Genomic DNA, 23,448 nt, shown 5'->3' on the forward strand with positions numbered 1-23,448 from the left:
TTCTAGACTTCTAACAGTGGAATAAAATAATAAGATTAAATATTTCATGAAACAATGAAAAAGGTTTCAGGACAGCAACGTAGCCTATTATTAAAATTACGCAAGAAAAATATTTCTAAAAAATTATCAAAACTCGGTTATTATTTAAATTTAATTATTTAAATTCTGTTTTTAAAAATTCAGTTCTTCGATTGTTTTTTAATGAGAAGTTATTTTTGTGCGATTGTATTTTGGAAATTACTGAAAAAAACATCAAGGAATAAGAGCTGTTATAAAACGATAAATAAGAATAGGTAGAGGCTAGTTTTAACATAACTCAATTGCTGTATACTAATTCGAAAGAAAATAATAATTACAGATTATAGGATAAAAGTACAACAGAAATTATTATGAATATCGAATAAGGAAAATTTAAGCAATTCAATCATCGTTGTATAAACAATTGATCACATTCAATCGCTCTTATAACGCGTATGAATTACGCATGCGAGTTTGAAGAGCAACAGAAAAAAAAAAAAGAAAGAAAGAAATTGTTCGGAAACGATTAATAAGATAAGAAGAGGATAAACATAATTCAATCGTCGTCGCATAATTATTCAATCATAACTGTGATGCATATTAATTGCGAATCTGGGGTTTGGCAGCGCAAGAAAAAAAAATTGGCATTCAGAAATTATCTGCTGAATGCCAATTTGTCACTATAATAGCAGTTCGTGCTGTTTAGGGTTAACTGATGTTAAACGTCTAGGAGCAAGGAATACCGTTTCATATTTTAGAATTTAATCTATACTTATAAAACGCTCTCTGCAGGAAGAGTAGAATTTTCTTTCTTTCTTTTTTTTTTGGGAGGGGGATGTGCGCGTTTTCTTATGCTTTAAACTGGTATTTGGCATACTTATATTTTGTACTTGGCCCTGATACTTATGACTCTTTGGGGTTTTTTTTCTACAGTGTTCCGAACAGAGATGCTTAAATTGACCACCCTGCATATAATATCTCATAATAATGTTTGAGCATTTTATATTGTATTTTATATTAATAGCAAATATATACTCATTATTAATTATAAATACATGTTTATGATTTACTATTGATTATAATGATTTGTAGTATTTAATTAAACTATTATTTTTGCTGGTGTTCTGTAGAAGTTTGGAAACGAGATATCAGCTTAAGTATTGACATCATCATTTGATCACAGATCAAAATATTGATGCCAGTTCCAAAAATGTCTATGCCTAAAAATGTTATTTGAAAATGAAAAATTAATCTAGTTAAATTAACTAATTTGAGCAAAACCAAACAAATATTTTTATGTATAAATTAAATTATCATCATAACTCTATCTTAATTCTTTTTACTGCTTATCGATAAAATAAAATTCGTTATAAAATTCCGAAAAGAATTGATATTGAAAAGAGTCAACTTTTTCTGTTCATTGAAAAATAAGACTTGTCGAACTTTTACAGAACGGAATGGAATAGCTTGCTTATGACAACTCGTTTCTCGAGCAAATGAACATTTTATTAGACAGAATTCGATGTTGTTAACTTTCTTGTTGTAAATATATCTTGCAAACAGATTCCTTTTTCTGTCTTCCGCTCGTTTTATAGTGTGTGTTGAGTGACAAGAAAACATAAACAAATAATTTTAGATACAGAATTTGACCTAACAGGTGAACTGAAGAATATAAAAAGAGTGCCAAATCACTATCTCTATCTCTACTACTAATAAAAAAGTGTGTGTGTGTGTGTGTGGGTTGGAGCTCTGAAAGTCAGACCATTTGATCTAAATTTGGTACCTATGAAAGTACTTCGACAGTTTGGATTGTATACATCGGATCAATTTCTTTTTAAAATTTTATTTGAACTTTAATTAATTAAAAATTAATTGGAATTTTGACGCTTTTCTGAGATGACACCTGGAAATATTATCACACACAAAACTAAAATTCATACTACATGAAAATTGCCTTATTAATAATACTAGCCGCCTTTGGCGACCAGCCGGTTCGCCAATCTTAATGTTCGTTAAAATTTTAATAATTAAATATTTTATGCAATTCCAACTTTAATATATTCTTCAGCAAAATATTTTAAAACTTCAAATTTTGATAGTCATATAAATCACTCATAATATTATAAAGGCCTTCAGTCATAACGTGATATGTATCTCTCTAATTTTCTGTTAGCTCCCGTAGAATTTATGCTTTAAATTAAAGTGTAAATGATGAATCTGCAATTAATATAATAATATTTTTTACTGAAACAAAGCATTTTTTTTAATAATATGATTACTGATAATAGAGTCACTGAGCGTTTAAACTTTATGGGCACTAAAGAATATCTTTCTTAATTTATGTAATATCTCAAGAATTTGTCAACAAAATTTTCTCAGATTCATCATGAACAGATCAATTCATTAACAATGTTTCATTTTAAATGCATCAAACACTAAGAAAATAAAATGAATCGTTTAAAATAATCGGTCTAAAACAGGTTTAAAAAAACTACTTAAAAAACGATGTACTTTAAACTATAAGCATATACAAAAAATATATATAACTAACATAAATACAATTTAATTACAAAAGCATGCAACTAACCTAAAAATAATTTAAATCATTGAAAACAGGTTTAAAAAAACGATGTACTTAAAACTATAAGCATATACAAAAAATATATAACTAACATAAATACAATTTACTTACAAAAGCATGCAACTAACCTAAAAATAATTTAAATCATTTCATGTTGTCATGACAACAATCAGAAGAATGCGCATGCGTGAATTTTCTTCGCCAGTTAGGTAACGCAAATGCGTGAATTTTTCTACGCCAGTTGGGGTAACGCTATGCAGATTAGACATTTTTAATTTCCTTTATTCTGTGTTATTTTAATTCAAAAGTACTTCAGAATGAATCTGAAACATGGATTAATTAACAATGTTTCATTTTAAATGCATAAAACATTAAGAAAATAAACAGAATCGTTTGAAATAATCCGCCGAAAAATCTTAACCCTAGCCTCATTACTGTTGGGAGAAAAAAAGAACTAAAGCCTAAATCATTTGGCGTTGGGGAAAATGGAAGATTATTTTGGCGGAAAAGTTGGCGGTGGGGAAAATGGAAGATTTTTTTGGCGGGAAAGTTAGTTTTTAACTAATAATTAAAATTCTAATTAAAATTTCAAAAAAAGGGACCCCAGGTGCACATTCCCGACCTCTAAGGTATACATGTACCAAATTTGGTAGCTGTATGTCAAACGGTCTGGCCTGTAGAGCGCCAACACACACACACACACACACACACACATTGAGCTTTATTATAAGTATAGATTAATCCAATTTCCGTACAAGGTTTTACTGAATGTTGGGAATTTTTTTTCAAAAAAATATTTTATTGCATAATTTTCAATAATAGATTTCATAGTAGCGATGAAATTCAAATAGTTTTCATTGTTTCGTAAAATATTTCATCGCAAAGATTTTCTATCGTTGTTTACAGATAAAGAACCAGCGGGAGTAGTCTCTCCAAAATGTTCGCGCATATACTATAATAAAGATGTTAACCCTAGAGAACGCACTGCATAGCATTGGCTTATAATAATTATGAAAAAATAACGTTTGGCTTGAATTTAGCATTTTTAATGAATCTGTCGTGTCATCCTTGGCGACTTATTTGGCGATTAGTCCCTGGCATGGGCTAAATAGCATCTGAAAATCTAATTTGTCTTTTAGATGCGTTTTCCCCAACCAACTGAAACAAAAATTTGGCATAAAATTAAGCTTGTTGTCACAAAACCACATACCAAATTTGATATCTTTTAAGTCATTTCTTCTTTGAGATACTACTTTTACATTTTTCTGAAAGTATAGATTAAAAGATGGTCAATCCTTTCTTGGATTTTGCTCAAAATTTGATAAGTGTTTTACTATAGATGTTATTATTGTGTAATAAATTTTATCTATTTGTTCTCTTCGTTTTGTAATTATCGTGTTGGCTTACATTCGAATAGTCGGACAGACGGATTTCCTTTGAACTGTTTTTGTTCAAAATTTGATAGAAATCTACAAATTTGGTACAAACACCGCATACCAAATTTCACCCGTCTAGATAAAGGCGTTTTTTAGCTATCTTTGGAGCAAACTGACAGACAGATGGACGTGTTCCAAAAAAATGTGTTTTTCGCATTCAGGGAGGCCTAAAACATGGATATTCATCGAAATTTCGAATTCGAATTTTTGGACGATTATTATACTTTCACTATATAAAAGTAAAACATACCCTGTACCAGTAAATACAACGTGTAATTAGAGGATTTATCCTCTATAGTTGTGTTTTTAATGGCATTATAGTAAAATGGCAATATATAGAACAGGTTTAATGATATTAGAATAACATGGCTTAAATGTCTGTCACAATGTAATGCTTAAAACCTCTTAATTGAAAGAACATTGAACATCAAGTAATGCAAAACTGATTTGATTGAAATTAAATAAAGCCATCACTCTAGGCGAACTAACTGGTCGTCGATGGCGGCTAATATATCCAGAAATGAAAAAACCCGAACTGAAGATTAAGGCATTCGTGAAGCATTCCTAGAGCAGTAAAATCTTTCGCAAGACATGTAAAGCACGCATGTGCCATTGCGTAAATCCAGCGTTTAAAACGGTGTCATTGCTTTTTACTACACGAAGTATAAAGAAAGTATTGTAGTCGTCAAAAAATTAGAATACAAGATTTTGACGAATCTCTGTGGTTCAGGCCTCCCTGAGTTTGAAAAAAAAAAAAAAAAAAAAAAAAAAGATTCTAAATTTTGTCACCGTGGCTATCTATTAACATGAAAACAAAGAAATTACAATAAGGTATTTACACCAAATTTATAGATTTCCAGCAAATTTTGAGCGTAATCTATTTTGAGGAAATCTATCTATATGGTTGATAGAATAAATGTTTGCCTGGTAACTATTAAACGAAAAGAACTAGATGGATAAAAGTTGGTACAAAGATTTTACATCTATAATGAAGACACCCTTCAAATTTTGAGCCTAATACAACAAGGGTATGATCATCTGTTAGTCCGTACTTTCAGAGGTATGTAAACACGATAACTCAAATATGCAATGACTTGTGGCGCTAGTGTCATAAGCCAGTTAACAGCCTCTGGGCAGAAGTGATCACTTTTGTTTAGTGGTTATGTTAAGCGGCTATGGTGCCTAACATCGCAGATTTGATCCTAGGCAATGCAATCCACCACAGACTTAAAATATCAAATTGCTGTGAGATTTTATGATTAGAAGTGTAATTTTGTTTCAATCGGTTGGGAGAAACGCGGATAAAACATAAATTCAATTTCCGGATATCTACTGCTAAATATTAGGGATAAATCAGCAAATAAAATCGTTAACGACCACAAAAATACTAAATTCACACCTAAGATCAATATTTCATAACTATTATTCGGCAATGCCATACGAGGCATTTACTCAAAGTTCACAATTTTGTGCGGGGAAGGGCGTGGATATAATACTTTTATTAGAGAATATGCGAGAAAGTTTCAGAGAAACCCGTTTCCCACTAGTTTTCTCTATTTCTTATCCTATTTTTTAAAGCCAGTATTGGCCTCAAATGGCGTCATGATCATATAAACAGTGTAAAGTTCCAAGAGAATCGAATAATCCACCATATTCAACCAATACTATCTTTTTTACCGGTGACATACAAGTTTTTATCTTATCTCCATCTTTTTTTTTTTTTTTTAGATAGTGTTCGAATGCAAACAGAGTAATTATTCAAAAATGAGTAAGTCACAATGCCAGTTGTTAGTTATTTGAGTATTCAGCCAATGCTACTCATCATTTGGGTGACATACAAAACATTGCGCTCAGATACACCCTGCAGGCAAGGCTCTTATCTTGTTTTGTCTTATTTTTCAGTCCGTTTTTCCCACAAACGGCGCCAGAATTACACAGGTATGATGAAAAAGAATTCCCTAAAGGCAATTGCATACTCGGAAAGTTGATAGTATTTCGTTTTTTTAGTTGAGATACAATATCGTTTTAGTTGTCGGCGTGTTTTTAAGGCGCGGTTTGTGTGCCAACATATAGAAGTCCGTTAAATTTAGAAGATAAAAAGCGGAGATAATGGTTAAAAGCGTCGTCTATTGAAGATATTGTTCTTTTGGTATTTGTAGTACTAAATTTTTCTTACCTAAGAAAAGAAAAAAAAAAAAAAAAAAAAAGGGGTACTTCTTGCAAAAAATGTGTCAAGATAAGTCATTTCGATAAAATGAAGGGTACATAGTTAATTTCGTTCTGTCTTAAGCTGAATAGTGAGAACACCCTATGGAATGAACAGCGCTCTACTCAAAAGATCTACTGTCTTTTGGGAACAAAAGTATCTTTCAATACTTTATCTGTCGATTTTCCTTTAGATCATTAGCCTGGAAGCAAGATAAACTAACGCTTTCCTTAAAAAAACGTTTTTACCTTTCAGTTAAGATAGAATTGAGAATAAATAATAAAGAAAAATCGGCCACTAGATTATTATAAATTTTTACATTTTAGACAACTCTGTGTCTAAAAATTCATTTAAGAATTATGTTGGTCTATTTTTCTTGGTGATCATCATCAATGATTTCTTGATCATTGGTGATTGATTGATTTATCAACAGGCAGTTTCTGCGAATATATCTCAAATAGAAATATGATAAAAATCATAGAACTTATCATTTTTTTTTCGTGTGTTTAAAAAAAGATTTTCTTGTGATTGAATTCAAAGCACTTTTCACATTTAATGAAGATTCATCTATTTGATTTCAGTAAATAATGGTTTTCCCCCCCTCCCTACACATTTTTATTTAACTTAAAATGTTTCATGTTTGCGATGATTGAATTTTGTAATCGATTTTTTCATTTATTTTCTCATGTGTGAGAGTTTTAAAATGCTGTGCACTTATGTGTTGTAGAAGAAAATAAAGTCATGATATTTTCAATTCTTAAATAACAAATTAGTGATTTAATTAAACTATGATTTCTCTAAGTAGTGACATCTGACTGTGAATTTTAGAAAAAAAAATGATTTCAAGATTCTAGACTGTTAAAGATAAAAAAAAAATTATAAGTCAATAATTAAATAGTAGAAAAAAATGAAAGTGAAAATTTTCTATTTATTACAACACTAATAACAACAAAGGCCTCTTTTGTGCTTGTATTCAAAGAACAATTCCTTTTTTTACCATTTTAATATAATGTTTGAGCTGAAATGTAGGCAATGCAGGGAGAATCAATTGATGTAATTAATTAATTAATGGAGGATTTTTCTACTTTTTTTTGTCCTTCCGCTAATGTGGTGTGGTGTGGAGAGGGGGGTGCCAGCTCAGGTATCGTCATCTGATGGCGGTTCAAAATTACGAAGTCCGTCCCAAAATAGCCCTAGTGTTGCTTTACAACGGGACATGAATATAACTAAACTAAACGTCTCCTTTTTTTCTCTCCTTTTTTTTTAAAAAAAAAAAAGAAGTAAGTTTAATTTCTTGCCAAGCCAAAATGAAATTTCTAATTTAAGTATTAAGGATAAAAGTTATAAAATGTAATTGTTCAATCTCCTTATGAGTCATAACAAAAATTTAAATGTTGAACGTGAAAAAAAAAAAAGTTTTTTTCCCCCGTTATTTTTAGTATTTTTAAGGGGGGAAAAAGAGGAAGAAAGAGTGAGTATCCTTCTAAAGTATGGAAATTTATTTTAGTGTTTTAATTTGATAGAATGTTAAAAAAATCTTAACATGTCAAAGTGCAAATTTATTTTATTAATAAATTAACGCAGAATCTGCAAGGTGCACACCGCAGAGGCAGGGCAATGCTTGAACGAGTTTGAAGAGGAATAAGAATATCATATTTGTCATATAATTGTTATATGAGGCATGCATACATTTTGTTGTTGTTTACAATTATAAAAGAACAGGTTGTTATATTATAGCATTATTCTTGCTAATACGATGGTGGTGACAGCTAGTACAAATTCATGTTAGGTACAATATTTAGCAATTTTTGTTCAGTGTGATTTGTTAATTTTTAGAGCTTAGTATATCAATAATTAAGCTGTTTAGTTTAAAGAATACTGCTTCATTATAAAGTGATTATAGAATCGAATAAATAAAGTATTCTTAATAATAAAATTAAATAAATACTTTATTAATCTAAACAAGCAGTTTTCCAATCAATAGAATGTTATACCAAATTTGAATTTATTACGTAAGTACAGTTATTTATAGCTTTGTTTCATGAAAATGATCGTCTTAATCACTAATAAGCATAATGGAAAGACATTTATTACGTTACTGCTTTGAAAAAACGCATTTTATAAAATATTTGATTGATTGAATTAAAACTCGAGATCAAGAGTGATAAAAAATATTCAATGATTATTTATAATTTGTCCAAATATTTGTTTTTATGAAAAACATATATTATTATATTAGATATTCTTTTTATTTATATTTACAGAAAAAAAGAACCTGCCACCCATTTGGAAGGCAATTTTGAATCAACAATTACAAAACCAAAGAAAAATACATCTTCATGAGATGTACCTATCGAAAATATAAGATGGATTTTCTTATTTTACATTGAATAAGCACTAAATGCACCGAATGATACTAGATTTGAACAACTTAACCAGCACATTAACTATTTTCAAGCCTGATATAATACATACGTTTAAGTACCAGGTCTATAGAAACTGTACTAAAACACTGTAAGAATTTGGAATATATGATAATTGATCATAATTCTGTTGATATATATGAGGTAAAATCAGCAGAGAAAATTTCATCAATATCTACGCTTTTGAAACAAAAAAAGAAAGTTTGTTATATATTAAATTTAATAACATAGTTAAATTTTAGCCCAAGGTTTAGAATTCCTTAAGAATTTTTTTAAACTATAGAAATTGGGAAAGGAGTTTCTCTAAGTTAAAAACAGTTAAGAATTATTTTACATTCGACTATTAAACAAAGTCATAATGATTGGCCATACTTGCGCTTGAGCATCAAATAAACTTAACTTGCTAATCAAATAAAATTTAAAAATAAATAAATAAAAGTTTCTGGAACTAAAAGTGAGAAAATTTTATTAATAATAAGTGATTTTAGAGTGGTTGATGTTATATTTTTTCGATTGTGCATTAATATATCTCTTTTACATAGCATTAAAAATATTGCGATTAAGAGTTAATGGTTTAATTTAGATATTTCTTCATCAATTTTCATTGTTTTGCATTTCTTAATTGTTAATTTTATGCTATATTACATATTTACTTTTAATTACATAAGTTACTTAGTATTTAAAACCGATTGATTTTTATTTAAAGTGAAAAAGTATATTTTTAAGAGATGGAAATTTATCTTTTTGTTCGGGCAACATAATAATTAATCTTCAACTGTTGCTTTAAAATTGTATAATAGATGGCGCCACAACAAAGCCGTCTGATTTTTTTCCCTGAAGGAAGTAGAGAATTCTATATTGATTAAGAAATTAATATAAGAAATTCTATATTGATTTGAATTTAATAAAATATTATGAATGTAATTAATAAATAATTAAGTTTTCTAGAAAGAAAGGATGTATTCTAAAGGTAAGCATATTTTCTTTATGATGAAAACCATCTCTTTCTGTTAAAAGTAACCTGGAATCTCTAGAACTCTCAGATGATAGCTTTAAATAATAATAATACATTTATTTGAGCAAAGACAGAAAAACTTTATCTACACGATTGATATTTATAATATCCACATTTGTTTCAGCGTGTCAAACGTGCAGAGAATTATTGTTTCCCAAATTTATAAGCTAAAAATGAATAATTAAAAAAAGGTATAGATGTTTAAAAAAAATTCCATATTAATACTTGATTAATACTCCATATTAATTCCATATTAATACATTAATACTTGAAGTATTCTAAAATTATTACATTGAGTAAGTAGAACAGCAAATTTTCAGAATAGGAAGATATAAAATTAGATAATAGTGTGAAAAAAATTACAGGATTAATTAAATGAAAATGGAAAATTATAGATAGAAAGTATTTTTATGATTAGTATTAATCTTTTTATTTTATGCTTGCATCTTTTTTATAGGTAAGCGAGAAAATTAAATATTCGCTTTGATTCTGTTTTTTTTTAAAGTTGCAATGTATAATAAATAAGTAACATATAAGAGAGAAAAACCTGTACATATAATATAAAATCTTTTAACACATATTTTAATATCATTGCAGCATTTTTTTCAAGGCATACAATTTTTTTCCCCTCTTCTAACATACTTTCTAGGTTTATTCCTTTGGTTTTTGACATTTATAATCATTATTTTTAGTTTTGTTTTTCTAATTGTCAATTTCTTGATGATTTAATTGTTTTAAATCTGTAATGCGATAACAAACACATAAAAATTTTTCTATGATTGTAATTGCTTTAGAATGGTGTTATTGGTGAATTTACAAAATTTTCTAATTCCAAAAGATATTTATAATTATTTCAATCCATATAAAAACATAAGGATATTTGTTTTTTAAATAATTTTTTTTTTCTGCAGACTTAAATACAAAAATAAATTCTGCAACTCTCTATACATCGTTGTATCTGAAAATTGCAAACAGAAAAAAAAAAAAAATATGAAACGGTTCAATTTACTCATACGAATTTTTATGATATGTGGAGACTGTTAAGAAATTTAAAAATTGTTAATTATAAATGAAAAGAAAAAAAAAATCCTCCCCGGCGGGGAATCGAACCCCGGTCTCCCGCGTGACAGGCGGGGATACTGACCACTATACTACCGAGGATAAGATACTTGCCGAAACCCGGGATCGAACCAGGGACCTTTAGATCTTCAGTCTAACGCTCTCCCAACTGAGCTATTTCGGCACGGAAAGAAATGGCTTATCAAACGTCTGGCTGCATGGGAGGCCCATAAGCAATTGAGAGCGGAGTTATGCGCATGCGCATGGGTTTGGCTGAGGACTTCGCTATCTTTGAAAAACCAGTAGTTTTATCGAATAAAATGCAACAACTAACTTTACTTTTTGTAATTTTTCGAGTAGTTTTAAATACACAAATCTAAGGCATCTTTTTTATGAAATTCGAAAATGCATTTAAACTGTTGATATTCGAGATTTGTAATGCTAACTTTGCTATTAGAAAAAAGGGCATTATCGTTTCAGGGTAAATAGCATTTTTTTTTTTTTTCCATTTTGAACGTTTAACTACAACCGAAAATAAAATTTAATTACATTTGAACTAATTGTTAATAAAGTATTATAATATAAATAAATTATAGATCATTGATGCCATTTCATTTTAATTTCTTACTTGTAGAATAATTGCTGAATTAAAAAAAATAATAATAAGTAATAGCAAAAGATCTAAAAGCGGTTATTTCAGTACTTTAATGATAGCTTTATTTAAATTTCATTTATAATCAAGTTTTTTCCGATCGATAATATACTTATTTTTAATCCAGTTATAATCGAATGTTTTGAATGCTTAAATTTAACAAAAAAAAAAAAAAAAAAAAAAAAAAATTCGGAAATTAACACTGGACAAACAAGATTTTTATCCAAATCAAATTCGGATATTTTAAATTTTAATTCGAATTTAATTCGAACAGAATGAAAAGCTTGTATAATAGTTGCTATAATTAATCAAATAAACAGATATAACAAAAGATCAAAAATATTTATTTGTGCGTTTTAATGATTAAAAAAAATAAACAAAGAAAGTTTTATTTAAATTTTCATCGGACAATTTTTTTCCTAGTGTGATGATATTCGAATTAACTTCTTGACATATAAATTTAATTAACTTATTAATTACATAATATGTGCTATTTAGGGCGATTATTTTTAAAAATTCTTATAATAATAAAATTGCATTTGAAATAATGATGCGCTTCTAAGTGACTTTTGCATTTCAAATTATTTAATATTTTTCACTTAATTTCAGATTTAAAATTAAACATTTAGTAATTCGATGTGCGAATCAGATTTGTCATTGTTATGACATATAACAGATGTTTCTGTTGCCATGACAACTGTTAGTCAGTGAAAATTGAATCTCAAATCATACATATTGTACATAATAAACATAAAAATTATAGAATAATTTTTTTTTTAAATTTTACTCCCTAATAATAATAACCGCATAATAAAAATTTTACTCATTATAATAATAAATAAAAAGAAAGTTTTAGTGTAGGTTCCGTATCAATTAATAAGGAACTAATTTTTTATTAATTGAAAACATTGTTTTTATTGTATTGAAAATTCTGTTTTATGGTTGGTTGTGCCATTATTATTGAATTAAAATGCAGTTATTTCAAATTATTTTTTTTATTTGTCCCAAAGTTGCAACTTGCAATGCTCAGTTAAATTTTATATCATTCTTTAAAACGTATTAACTTACTGATAAAATTAATTTTAGGATGATTTTAAAAGTCAATTTAATCAGCTGATAATCTCATTTTGATTCAAAGATGGTTCAAACAATAATAGAGATGTTATGTATAGTAATATTTTATGTGAAAATATTTTTTTTATTTTATAAATATTAGATATTAAAGTATTTTTGTCTGGAGAAATGATGAGTATATCAGGTAATTTAAAAAATAAAAATAAGACTTCGATAGCCTTAAATACTTTAGACGTTCTTCATTTTCATATACGATTTGATACAATTTGTTTATATAGATTTTTTTCATATGTATCTGATTGTAGAATGTTTCATACAATTAAGATATTAAATAAATTCGTACAACGATATATAAAGAATAATTTTATAGACTTATTCGCAATCAAAAAATATTTTTGATTAATTTTTTTTTTTCAAAATATTTCCGAATTTTTTTTTCTTTAGCATTTTGAAAAGTTTTTAAAAAATGACAAAATAAATAATGCAAATGAATATATGCTATATCATTTATTAAAGATTCTATCACATAATAAATAATTAATACAACACTCATTTATTTAGTAAGAACATAACAATTAAAAAACATATATGTACAGTCTAAATTATGAAAGGTCAATCAAAGAAGAAATTAACTTTCAACTTTTAATTCAGAATCAACTATATAAAAATTGCTTTGATGCTGGCAAAGTATAAATATATATAATTTTTTTATATACATTGATAATAAAATCATTTGAAATAAAATATTTTTAATCGTAATTTGAATAATAAGAACAGAGTATCGAAACCTCAAATTCATATTTAATTTTTAACCACATGTAATAAAATGTCGCAAAATATGAACTACCTATAAATATTCGATAATAATTGTATGTATATTGTACTACAAATATTATACAATTAGTAATACAGAATAAAGATTGCATATGAGTACTTTCCAATTAGTTCAATAAAAAAATTTTTTATTGAACTAAAATAAATTTTTTTTTTAAAAATATAAAAAAATGTATCTGAGGTATATCAATAAAAATATATAATAATAATATATAATAATATCTTCAATAAAAAAAATTTCTTACTTCATATATATATAAATATTTGCGATGTCACATACAGATGAAACTTGACATGTCACGAAATTTGAATATTTTACTTATAAAATGTTTAAAAATAATGCTGTTTTTCTTAAAAATATCACTACACAGAAGCATTATTTTGAACATTAGTTGAATTATTCATTTGAAAACTAACAATGAAGAATTTACGTTTCACCAAATCTATTATCAATAGACTGAGAAATCGATTTTTCATCACTCAATTCGTATAAAACTTCCAAGCATCGATAATGTGATTAACAACTTCAAGACCAATTTCTATCTAGGATATTGATGAGTTTTTTATTTTGTATAATTTGTGTGTATAAAACTTTCAATACAATGCTTTACCAATATGAAATTTTAAAAAAATTAACGCTCTGAGCATATTGATGAAGATTTAAAGTATTTTTAATATTATAAAACCATCATAATATTTTTCAACAATTATACTTGGGGTATTCATTTTTATATAAAAGACAAGTCACTTTTATGGAATAATAGCTCGAAAAGTTAGCTTTCTTTATATATTGGAAATTACTATTTCATTACTTTCTCGTAGACGAAGAATAGAGGAAGTATTGCAGTTGTTAAATTTCGAACTAGAGATTTTCATTAGTCTCCACGCTTCGGACTTCATTGCGTTCGAAAAACACGTTTATGGCATTATTCTGTCTGTATGTCTATCTGTACGTCAGTAAGTCTGTTCTGCTTGGAAACGTCATAACTAGAAAAATATTTGAACTAGACAGATGAAATTTGGTATTTGGAATTACGAAAAGTTTGTTGGCCCGATTATTGAAATACAACTGAACTTTATAATTACAAAACGCAAAGAGTTAAGTATTTAAAACTCTATTCAAAGATAATATACAAAAGTGATAAATATAGATACTTATCACATTTTGGACCAAATCCGTCAAACAATTGACCATCTGTCGGTCTGTAGCGTGCGTGCATATGCAATAATTCATAAACGAAATCAATCAAATGAATCAATGAAATTTGATATGTTATCTTGTGAGTACAACTGCAGTGTACTGCCAAATGTTCGTGTCAGTTGACAGGAAAAAATGTGCCCAAGATATATATTCTCGCTATAGATTCAGTAAAAATGCTAGATTCACTTCAAAGATCTATATTTCTTAACTATAGTTCACTAAAGCCATGTAAGATGTTCGTAACCTTACCCTAGCACTCCAATTTTATGCAAAGAAAGAGGGATAAGATTTTTATTGAAAACTATGCGAGAAAGTTTCAAGGATACCATTCCCGCTAATTTATTATTATTAATTATTCGGGAAAAGAGACTAACGAATGAAAAAGGATTTGCAATCAAAAGAAAACACTGAACAAATTTCATGTTGTAGAAAGAAAACTAGTTTGAGCTTGGCGTTCAAAATAGACGCCAAATGAATTTGGCGATTGTTTAAATAGTAGATTTATTTTACGGCGTTGTTGATAAACAAGGCAGAAAACTCGCCATGGAGATATATAAGTACATTAGTTGTAAATCAAAGGTTTTTGAAAGTAAGAGTTAAGAACATAGTGCGGTGTGTCGCCAAGTATGTTAAAATTGCACCAACAGTCCAAAAAAATCTCCAAAAATTCACCATTTTATAAATTTTTTAAATGTCTATCAAAATTACCATATTTGGCGAAAAATAGTAAAATAATTAAGTTTATCGATTTTATCTCATTCTGAAGTCGACTTTTTGTAGATTAGATTGGCTGTAGCAAATTGCTGCATTTTATTTCATCAAATCTGTGACATGTGTGACTACAAATATTTATTTATATATGTGTAATGTATAAGTATAAGTGATCATACTAAGTCATATGATCATATGAGTCATAATGATGTAGCAAATTCCTGCATTTCATTTTATCAAATCTGTGACATGTGTGACTACAAATATTTATATATGTGTAATGTATAAGTGATCATACTAAGTCATATGATCATATGAGTCATAATGATATAAGTCATATGATCAGCTTGTCATAATATTTTGATCTCAGTAATTCAAAAATTTAATTTCAGAAAAATATTTTTAAAAAAATAAAAATTATGAGCTTCTCTAGGACATTTACAGACATCAATATGTAGATCTAACGAATTTCCAGATTATGAACCATATATACAAATATATACACGTGGAAAATCTATAAGATTCCAGAATTGAACTTTTGGCAAGCAAATCATGTGGCATGCGCATCTTCTAATGGCTTCTTCACTTCGTTTGGTTTCGCCCTTTCTGGACACCATATTTGCTCCAGTTTCAGAAAAGGGGCTTCAAATGCAAGGTGAAACACCAGCGACAAAACCAAAGTGATAATCAAAATACCTGAAAATTCCGTAATCTGGAAGAAAAAGAAATAGAAATGAAATAAAATTGAATAATTTTTTTGAGTTTTCTATAAAATATACTATAGTTTTCATAAAATGTTAAAGTTAGAATGCTAAATAAAAGATGGGAAACTAAATAATTTGAAATTACATACTGAAAATTTATTTCAACTCCAATATGATTTGCAGGTCTGATAATGTGAAAAAAAAATCCCTATTTATCATAATGGCAATAATTAACTTTTTTCAAGATTAAAGAATGATTGAGGCATGTAAACTCAATGACATAAATATATCGAGTTTAGGATGTTATTTTGTGACAATAATTGTAATTCTTTTTGAAATTTTGGTCTCATTCGGTTGGGTAAAAAGAGTCTAAAAGACAAATTCGATTTTCGGATACCCATAACTTCATACCAGGGATGTATCGCCAGAAAACTCACTGATACTAAAATTCGAGGATCACACGATAGATTCAGTAAAAATGCTTAATTCAAGCCCAAGATTAATATTTCGCACTATTATTTAGTATTTCGTATTATTAATATTCATATAATAATATTTCGTATTATTAATATTTGTATAATAGTATTTCGTATTATTAATATTCGTATAATAGTATTTCGTATAATTAATATTTCCATGTAAGGCATTTTTTGGGACAAAAGTTTTATTAGTGTGCGTGCGAGAGAACTTTTTGGACGCCACTCCCATTGCTGAAATATATTTTTGGTAGTACACTATTTGATTCAGAGTATTGTCTTACGATGTCTTTTTTTTTTTTTTTTGTGTGTGTGTGTGTGTGTGTTGTAATAAAAAAGTTGAAGATTTTTGTAGATTTTTTTTGTCAATCTTTATATTGGATTCTATTATTATATACAAAGGCTTGGCTTATACTACCTGTAACTTAACTTATACATATAACTAATTGCTCAGTAAGTAATCTTACTACCTTCATCCCATTCGTTTTTATTCCACCTAAACAGTTGCACAAGAATCAAAAGTAAAGTAGACACTATTTTTGGAAAATAATCTGTTTACTTTAATTCTGCAGAGGGCACCTCAGACATGGGAATGAAGAGCTTCTTGTATATTGGTAGGGTTTCGCTTCTTACGCCATTACATTAATGCTGTGGGTTTGAGTTACCATCATTTCCATGACTGAACGTACCTTCTACGGAAAGCAACACAGAATGGCCAGTGTAGGCTATTAGGATTCAACCTTAGTTCCCATTTCCATGTTGTTGCGAAGGCGGTCAGTTAGATAATTCTAAATGTTTAAGCAATGGAGGGGTAACTGTGGTGTGGTAGCCTTGATTTCATATTGAGTTGATATCCGACGTTTACACTTTGTAGCGTTTATCTATCACGATTTACACGTCTCTTATTTATAGTTTAGCTTCTAGATTTTTGTCGCCTTCCGAAAGCTTAAGCTCCCATTGCATAAAAGGGACTACAGAGGAGTGAAAATACATGTTACTCCAGCAAACGGATGGTTATTTATTCAATGGACCTTTGCTCCACATGATAAATATTGCCATTTTATTAATAGATATCGTCTTTTACATGCTGCTCAAAAGATAATACCAATGATTCACCTCTGGGTCTATGGAGCATCATCATTGTAAAGATAATTTGGAGTTATGAAGGATGGTTTGTGTTATGTATCTGGCAACAGCCAGATTAGAGAACCTTCCAGGCTGTGTGACGTGCGCGTGTTTTTCTTACCTTTTGGAGTTCCGTAGTTCTTCGTGTTGTACTTGTTCGGTGTAGTTGTTGTTATGCTCGTTCGTGCCTGTGCATCTTAATACTAATAAATATTCTTTGCGTGTATGTAAAACGAATCGTATCGTCTCTCGGTCTACCTGGCATACATGACAGTTTGCAAGAGTTTCTTTTAGTTCTTTGCCGTAGAAATAATATGACAATAGAGTGGTGAGTTTCACAAAACATTTGTCACCAAGTAATTCCGCTTTGAAACGTATTTTTAACCGTATTTGATACATCTGTTAAAGGTCAATGAAAGGCGGATTTTTTTTTGAAATAATCAAAAAGAAATAACACTTACAAGGTCGTAATGATGGAAAGGGAGTAATGTCCTTCGCCAGCTGATGCGAATCCACAGGATGGGAAAATGGAGGAGGTAGATAAAGTAACAGAGACGGCTCAGAGGTGTGAAAAGTTGCCATGAGAGGAATTTATTTAAATTTCCTGGAAATAATTAAAAATATTGATTAAATATTCATCATTTCATCTAAAATATTGAAAAACAAGGTACTTGAGACCTTATCTTCATGACGAATTTTCTTGTAATGGTTAATTTTAATTATTAGCTAGAACTTCAGTGTTTTGAAATATTAAATAAAAAGGAAGATTCCCTACATATCAGTTAATGATAGCAAAATGGTGAAGGTTCTTTAACACTAAAAAAATCAACAGTAGATTTTAAGGTATCCGACTAGGTTAAAAACATGAATTTGGATGAAAGTTCTTCTTTTTCAGTTTCAAAAAATAGGTACGTTTCTGTTTCCATTGATATCTGTGTTTTGTCTCTATATCAATTAGAAGCCAAGTTACGGCAAACTATTGACATGTAAGTGATGCCTATTTATAAGCATTTAAAAACTTTAAATGCATTTTCTGAAGAACGAGATTTTTCATAAATCTCCTGTAAGAGTATAAAATAGAGAAATAAAATAATATCTCAAAAAATAATTAAGATATCATATTGAAATTTATAATTAGTGCTCATTATGTTATTCAAAATGTAATGAAGTATGCATTTGATGTTGAATGCTGTAGAAGTGGACTTACGATTGTTTCATGTAAATATTGTTGAAAAAAAATTCCGAAATTTCCTAAATTACACATACAAATATTATTTTTGAATATAATTCTTAGATAATAGTTACATTCTAAGATATGTTGCACATGTAATGTTACAAAGAAAAATGAAAAACTGTTACACATTTTTTCTCTAGACCAATCTTAGCTTTTGTAAATAAATGCTAGAACCTTCATCAAAATGTGCCTTTTCTTCAAAAGATATTAAATAATTTCACTTTCATTCATCATTTTATCCTTATATTAATAAAAAAACATCATATAAACATTAAAATATTTTTTTAAAAAAATCCCCTCCGAACCTAGTCGGATACCTTAAATGGTAGGCATAATTGGTTGACAAATTGTCGTGCAATGAAAAATAAATAAAAATAGGAAGAAAAATACACACACACACACAATTTTACTGCTTTAAGTTTTTCGATTGGACATATGAAAACAACCTATGTATTTGCATTTTGATATCAAGCACAATGAGGATTTGAGGGGGGGGGATGAAAAGTTGAAAAAGTTTTTCACGTTTAAATAAATGTATTGATCTAAGAGGAAATATTTAAATAAAAAAATTATAGCTATTAAAAAGATTTATAAAATGATCTTTAAGCTTATAATAACTTAAGTATATATTAGGTGCATATATATATGTAGATGTAATAATATTTTTTAATGTGAACAAAGTTTTAGAAGTTCACTTAAGCACGAGTATACGAAGGAATATTTCATATAAATTTTAAACCGATATCTGCATTATACTCCGAACTATTCAAAGTTATAAAACAAAGGGGAGGAGGGTACAAAATGCCTACCTGTTTGCATTTGTAAATCTAAAAAGAATTCTGTTCTAAAGCACTGTTCTAAAATTTTAGATGGCATTAGAATAATTTAATTCTCAGAAAAAAAGTTGGAAAAATTACATTAACAAAAACTTTGCACCTGCTTATCTCCCACTTAGTGTCAATTAGATCATTATATAGTAACATGGAACATTATATAGTAGTAGTGTTTGTGATTCAGTACATGATTTTTGAAATTTCAAAGTGAGTTGAAGCACAATAATTGGCACAAAAATTTTAACTTTCAATATTTACCAATTTTTTTCAGAAAAGTCACCATTGTAATACCATTTGATCTCAATAAATTTCAGATAGGTACTGAATTTACATGTCAAAGAACTATTTATTCGGTCAGAAGCATAAGAACAATATATATAATGTTGATCCGCTTTCGGAAAGCCTGGATCAAACGAATGGTTGTATGTGTTCAGAATGTGCAAGCAAGAAATGAGGTTCCTAACACCTCTGTTTCTGGAGCTCATGTTTCTCTAATCCGGCTTGGTATAGATGTAGATAGGAGTCATTTAAGCAGGAAAAAATATTATATGGACAGCAAAGATAAGAAAGAAATTTTTACAATATTCTGAGTATAAAAATATAGAAAAATGTTACATTGACAACTAGAAGCAAAAGGAGAGCAATACACTTAATGTCCGTCCAAATAAATGATCGCGCTTTCGGTGTTCTTAGATCTACAAATGATACCGTATTTTAGAGAGCGGGGAAGCTAAGAAAGAAGGAGCATTTTGACATCTAACATTTCAACACCACACCTCCATTTCGAGAGCTACTATTTTGTATACGGTTTGATACAAATGTAGGTAGATTTTTTTAAGCAAGGAAAAAAATATTATACGAACAATAATGATAAAAAAAATTGACAATATTTTGAATATATAATTATTGAAAGAATAAATATGGTAAAAAAAGAAAAAAGAAAGAAATGTTACTCTGGCAACTAGAAATAAAAAGAAAGCAATGTACTCAATGTCCGTCCAAATAAATAGTCATCATTCGGCTTGCTCGGACTAACGAATGATAGTGTGCGTTTAGATACTATGAAAGCAAGAAAGGAAGAAATTTCTTGGAATAATGTTGATTCCATTGTGAGGAGCAATTACTCTGGTGAGAATTTTGATGGCGTTGTTCATCTCTGTTACTCATCTAACCAGCCAGTTCGAGTGAGATAAATTCAATCAAACTATAGCTTGTAATCTCTCTATGTTTTATGAACCACAAGCGTATATGGTACAACAATGACTCCAGTCAGATGATGATTAAATACTTTTGTGGAGGAATCGGTACTATTTACTACTATTTAAAGAAATACATAGCAATCTCATAACTAAGAAAATATTTGAAAGTTGAAAATAATGACGTAAGTACAGTACTGATGGTACCAGGTAATCTTAAAACTCTGAAGGACATGATGTCAAAAATTGTTAATTTTTTACCTACTGTTTGAAAGTGTTCGGATTTCTGTTGTTGTGAAAAGAGAATTTGGAGAAATATTTAGAATTTTGTGGATATTTTCTTTTAGTGATGGCCTGTTCCTTGTTTAATAAAAAGATAAGGAGGAAGACAGTAATTGACCACTTTGTGGCCAATTACCTAGAAGAGAAATCAGTTTAACAAATCGGTCAATGTAAGGATGCACAATGCTAAAGATAGCAATCGGGCACAACAAATCCTGTCGATACTGCCCACGCCCAGTAATGACGGGGTGGTCGGCTGTACACAAGAAGAAGAAGTCAGATGATGATGATGTGACACTTTAATTATTATTCTTAGAAAACATCTAATCTCTTTAATTTCCTCTTGGTATCCTTCAAGGGTAAATATCTCACTTTTAAAAAGAATAAAGCTTTATTGTTAAAGTTCTGTTTGCCCATTTTTATTTTCTCGTGCGTGCAATATAAAGAAAGTATAATAATCGTCAAAAAATTCGAACTCCAGATTTCAACGAATCTCCACGTTTTAGATCTTCCTGATAAAAAAACACATTTTTTAAAAATGTCGGTCTGTCTGTGTCAAAGATAACTTAAAAGTGCTTTAGCTAGACGGTTCAAATTTGGTATACTGTCTTAAACCCACATTTGTAGGTTTCTATTAAATTTGGAGCAAGTTCCGTTCAGAAAAGTCTGTCTTTCCGGCTGTTCAATTATAAATTAACTCAATAACTGCACAAGAAGAGAGATGAACAGATAAAACTCGATACACAAATTTAGCATCTTTAGTGTGGACACGAATCCGATTTTCAGCGGTACCGAAGAAGGGGGTTGACTGTCTGTCTGTCTGTATCCTCAGAAGCATGTAAACGGGATAATTCAAAAGCATGACGATTTAAATATATCAAATTTGGTATGTGATTTTGTGAATACATTGGCTTCATTCAGTTTGGAAAAACGCATGTAAAGCACAAATTAGGTAGAGATTGATCGCCAAAATACTAGCCAAAGTTCTCATGTCAGTTATAGTAAAAATGCTAAATTGGCGTCGAAAATTAGTATTTCGCAAATATTATTGTAAGACAACGCCATGCAAGGCATTCTATAGGCTAATATATTCATTAGAGAGTATAGTTTTGGAAGAAACCCGTCCCACTGGTTATTCTCAGTCGTATTTTACATTTTTGTACTAGCAGAATCTTTACATTGCGATAACATACTATATCTATATCTCTATCTATGATTTCTTTAGTGAATTTCCCTAAGATTTGATATGTTTTCTCTAGAACATTCTATACGGAATAATACTCAAATGTAACATTTGTCATTCGTTATGATATTACCTCCTTGGCCAATGGCGCATATGAAAAGCACCCAGGCTACCCCAGCGGCCCATGCTGTTCTATGCAAAACGGCATACACAACGCCTTCTACAGGATCGGCGGCGTTGCCTCTGCTCCAGGAGTAGGTAGCAAATAGCACAGCTAAACAGCTCGTAGCAGACATGGCCCAGCCAACTGTCTGTGTCATCTGTTGGCATAAGAATGAATCGTTTCATTTAATACGCATGAAATGGATGTCTACATTATTCTAAATTAGTTTGATAACTTTATTTGATTTTCAATGATGCTAAAATTATCCGTAGCAAGAGGTATAGATTTATAAAACAGCAGTTTTTACAAAGGAAAAATGTAAATAAAATAAATATTTAAAAAAGTGGAAAAAGAAATGGTTTATAGTCATCAAAAATAAATATAAAAACGCATTACAATACGAGACTCAATTATAAATACACTTTTAAAAGTTCTGTTTTGAATCCTGTTAACTGAAAGTGTTTTGCTTTTCTAGCTTTTGGTGACAAGCTTGGCGAAATATTTAGGGATTTGGAGACACAATGAAATGTCTACTCTTTTCTAGAAAATTCGGGATTTTATGAATTGTGTAAATTAAAAGTGTTTTGGATTCCTAACGACTTTTTTACGGCAAATTTGAAGAAATATCTGGGGATTCGGCGACATTAAAAAATGTCTACTCTTTTCCAGAAAATTTGGCAGTTTAAGAATTGTGTAAATTAAAAGTGTTTTGGCTTCGTAACTACTTTTTTTACAGCAAACATGGAGAAATATCTGGGGATTTGGCGACGTTAACGAATTTCTACTCTTTTCCAGAAAATTCGAGAATCTTCTTAGAAAGTATAAGGCTTAATACAATCGCTGTTTAGTAAATTGATACTCATTGATTAAGCATGACATGTGATCACGCCGGAGACGAAATAAATGAGTTATTTTCTCCCAGTCTTAGTCTAAGTCGATTTGCAGTTTTGCTTTGAATTTTCCCGTATTTTTTGACTGAATTAGCTTGAACTATAGTATTTAATTGAAGACTGAATTATTTTTGTTGTTATCATCAGTAAAT

General features: G+C 29.1%; 1 protein-coding gene and 2 non-coding genes across 3 annotated transcripts in view; all 3 read right to left on the reverse strand.

Moving 5' to 3' along the window:
* Positions 1-10,768: 10,768 nt before the first annotated feature.
* Positions 10,769-10,840, reverse strand: Trnad-guc (transfer RNA aspartic acid (anticodon GUC)). The gene has a single exon. It is a non-coding gene; the product is annotated as a tRNA-Asp (tRNA).
* A 9-nt stretch (positions 10,841-10,849) lies between these two features.
* On the reverse strand, positions 10,850-10,922 carry Trnaf-gaa (transfer RNA phenylalanine (anticodon GAA)). Its single transcript has one exon. It is a non-coding gene; the product is annotated as a tRNA-Phe (tRNA).
* Positions 10,923-13,480: 2,558 nt separating this feature from the next.
* The window catches only part of LOC129972800 (nose resistant to fluoxetine protein 6-like), a 75,801-nt gene continuing 65,833 nt past the window's right edge, over positions 13,481-23,448 (reverse strand). Inside the window, exons 13-15 of the mRNA XM_056087072.1 lie at positions 22,377-22,563; positions 17,977-18,119; positions 13,481-15,922 (exon numbers count right to left, since the gene is read on the reverse strand). Coding sequence (XP_055943047.1) covers positions 15,761-15,922; positions 17,977-18,119; positions 22,377-22,563 — 492 coding nt within the window. The 3' untranslated portion in view covers positions 13,481-15,760. The remainder of the gene's footprint in view (positions 15,923-17,976; positions 18,120-22,376; positions 22,564-23,448) is intronic.

Source organism: Argiope bruennichi, chromosome 6 (assembly GCF_947563725.1).
Source record: "Argiope bruennichi chromosome 6, qqArgBrue1.1, whole genome shotgun sequence".
NCBI lineage: Eukaryota > Metazoa > Arthropoda > Arachnida > Araneae > Araneidae > Argiope > Argiope bruennichi.